Source organism: Monomorium pharaonis, chromosome 4 (genome assembly GCF_013373865.1).
Source record: "Monomorium pharaonis isolate MP-MQ-018 chromosome 4, ASM1337386v2, whole genome shotgun sequence".
Taxonomy (NCBI): domain Eukaryota; kingdom Metazoa; phylum Arthropoda; class Insecta; order Hymenoptera; family Formicidae; genus Monomorium; species Monomorium pharaonis.
In genome coordinates this window covers 14,418,244-14,419,849 of record NC_050470.1, presented here as the reverse complement: position 1 = coordinate 14,419,849, position 1,606 = coordinate 14,418,244, and the positions used below count along the sequence as shown (strand labels likewise).

The 1,606-nt window shown below is 47.3% G+C and overlaps 1 protein-coding gene across 1 annotated transcript in view; it reads left to right on the top strand.

Annotated features, from left to right (window-relative positions):
- The first annotated feature begins 343 nt into the window (after nt 1-343).
- The window catches only part of LOC118645332, a 6,034-nt gene continuing 4,771 nt past the window's right edge, over nt 344-1,606 (top strand). Inside the window, exon 1 of the mRNA XM_036286204.1 lies at nt 344-368. Within this exon, the coding sequence (XP_036142097.1) occupies nt 344-368 (25 nt within the window). The remainder of the gene's footprint in view (nt 369-1,606) is intronic.

Genomic DNA, 1,606 nt, shown 5'->3' with positions numbered 1-1,606 from the left:
CGGCACAGGCAAAACGGTATCGCAACTCGTTCCTTATTCCCTCCAAACTTAAAATACGGGACACGAGAGAATTTACCGTTCCAGTTCTCACGGGACGACGTTGGCATTTCTCTCTCAACGCGCTTGAACACTCCTCGCATCGACGCTCCCACATAAGATAACTCTCCTCGTCGACGATATTGGTCGCGTTCGTAAAAAGATCGTCCACCCACAGGCGGTCGACCTCCTCGTCGACGACATCGCCCGCGTTCTCGATAAGCGCGTTCAGCCAGGAGAGATCGACTGCCGCGTCCGTAGGCATATTTTCAACCGCGTCACTCATGATTATTGCCTAGAGATCCACATGGTAGAACCCTCGTTGTCGACCGGTAATTTAAATTCCACCCGTTGATTCGCGCGTCTAGCCTCTTCGATATACATAGGCGCGATCCGATCCGTGACGAAATAAAGCGTCTTGTAGCGAATACTCGATGGTATAACCGGACAGATATCGCCTTCCACGATCACTCACAGCCATTAGCGTCTTTATCCACAGATCCTCTCGCGCAAAAAACAGTTCCAATCGCTCTTCGTAGATGATACGTTCCCAAATGCCATCGCTTATCCTCCTTCCTCACGGTCCAACGATTGCGCTCCTCGCTTACGGTATAGGTTGATGACATTGACTCGTCGCAATAAAGAACCTCCTCGTTTTCAATTTCCACCGATAATCGTTTCTCCATGCAACACAAACGTTACGTTCACCAATCGCAATCTCGATAGTCTTTTTATGGACAAAAACGTCTATCGACGCGCTCTTATATACCCTACTAAAACGGAAAAAAATTGAAGCAATAGAAATATTATTACTCGATGACAAAACTATATTGCGCAGATTGCGGGAAAAAAATAGCACGGTCTCGACCAATTAGAATTTGCCGAGTAAAGACCGGCGATGAATGTCGCCCGTCTCGCCCGAATCCGTGCGGTTCTCCGAGGATGCGCCTTTCCGCTCGGATTACGCATCGGCGAAAAATAATAAAGATCGCTCTCGCTCCGAAATGCGTTTCGACACACATTCCTCCCGCCTATCCCCCCCGCGATCCTCCGCAGAGCTCTCGACCAATTACGATCTGCCGAGTAAACCACGACGAGATGAATCGCTCGATCCGCACGGTATCTCGAGGGATGCCTCCTTCCGCTACGATTACGCATCGTCGAATAATAACTCGCTATACATACTATTATTTTTCTATTATACTTTTCATTTATGAACATACAAATTAATAAACATTTAGTCACGCCAACGAGCGAACAAATAAACGATTCGCTATGCGTTTGTGCGATAAAAATCTTTTTTCAACCAAAAACAAAAATTACGAACAAAGAAAAATAAGGCGCCAAAAAATTAGGCGCGAAATAATACACATTCATTCGCGCCAACGAACGTCTTTCCACAGCGTCCAAATACTGATCGCTATGCGCTCCATTCTGCGCGATACGATAAACTAGCGCCAAAAACTAAATAGGCGCTGTCCCATGATCCCTCGACAACGAACGCCGGCTACGTAATACACTTCCTGTTTACGCCGAAGACCGTGCCCACTTACGTCTCCGACCGTACGGT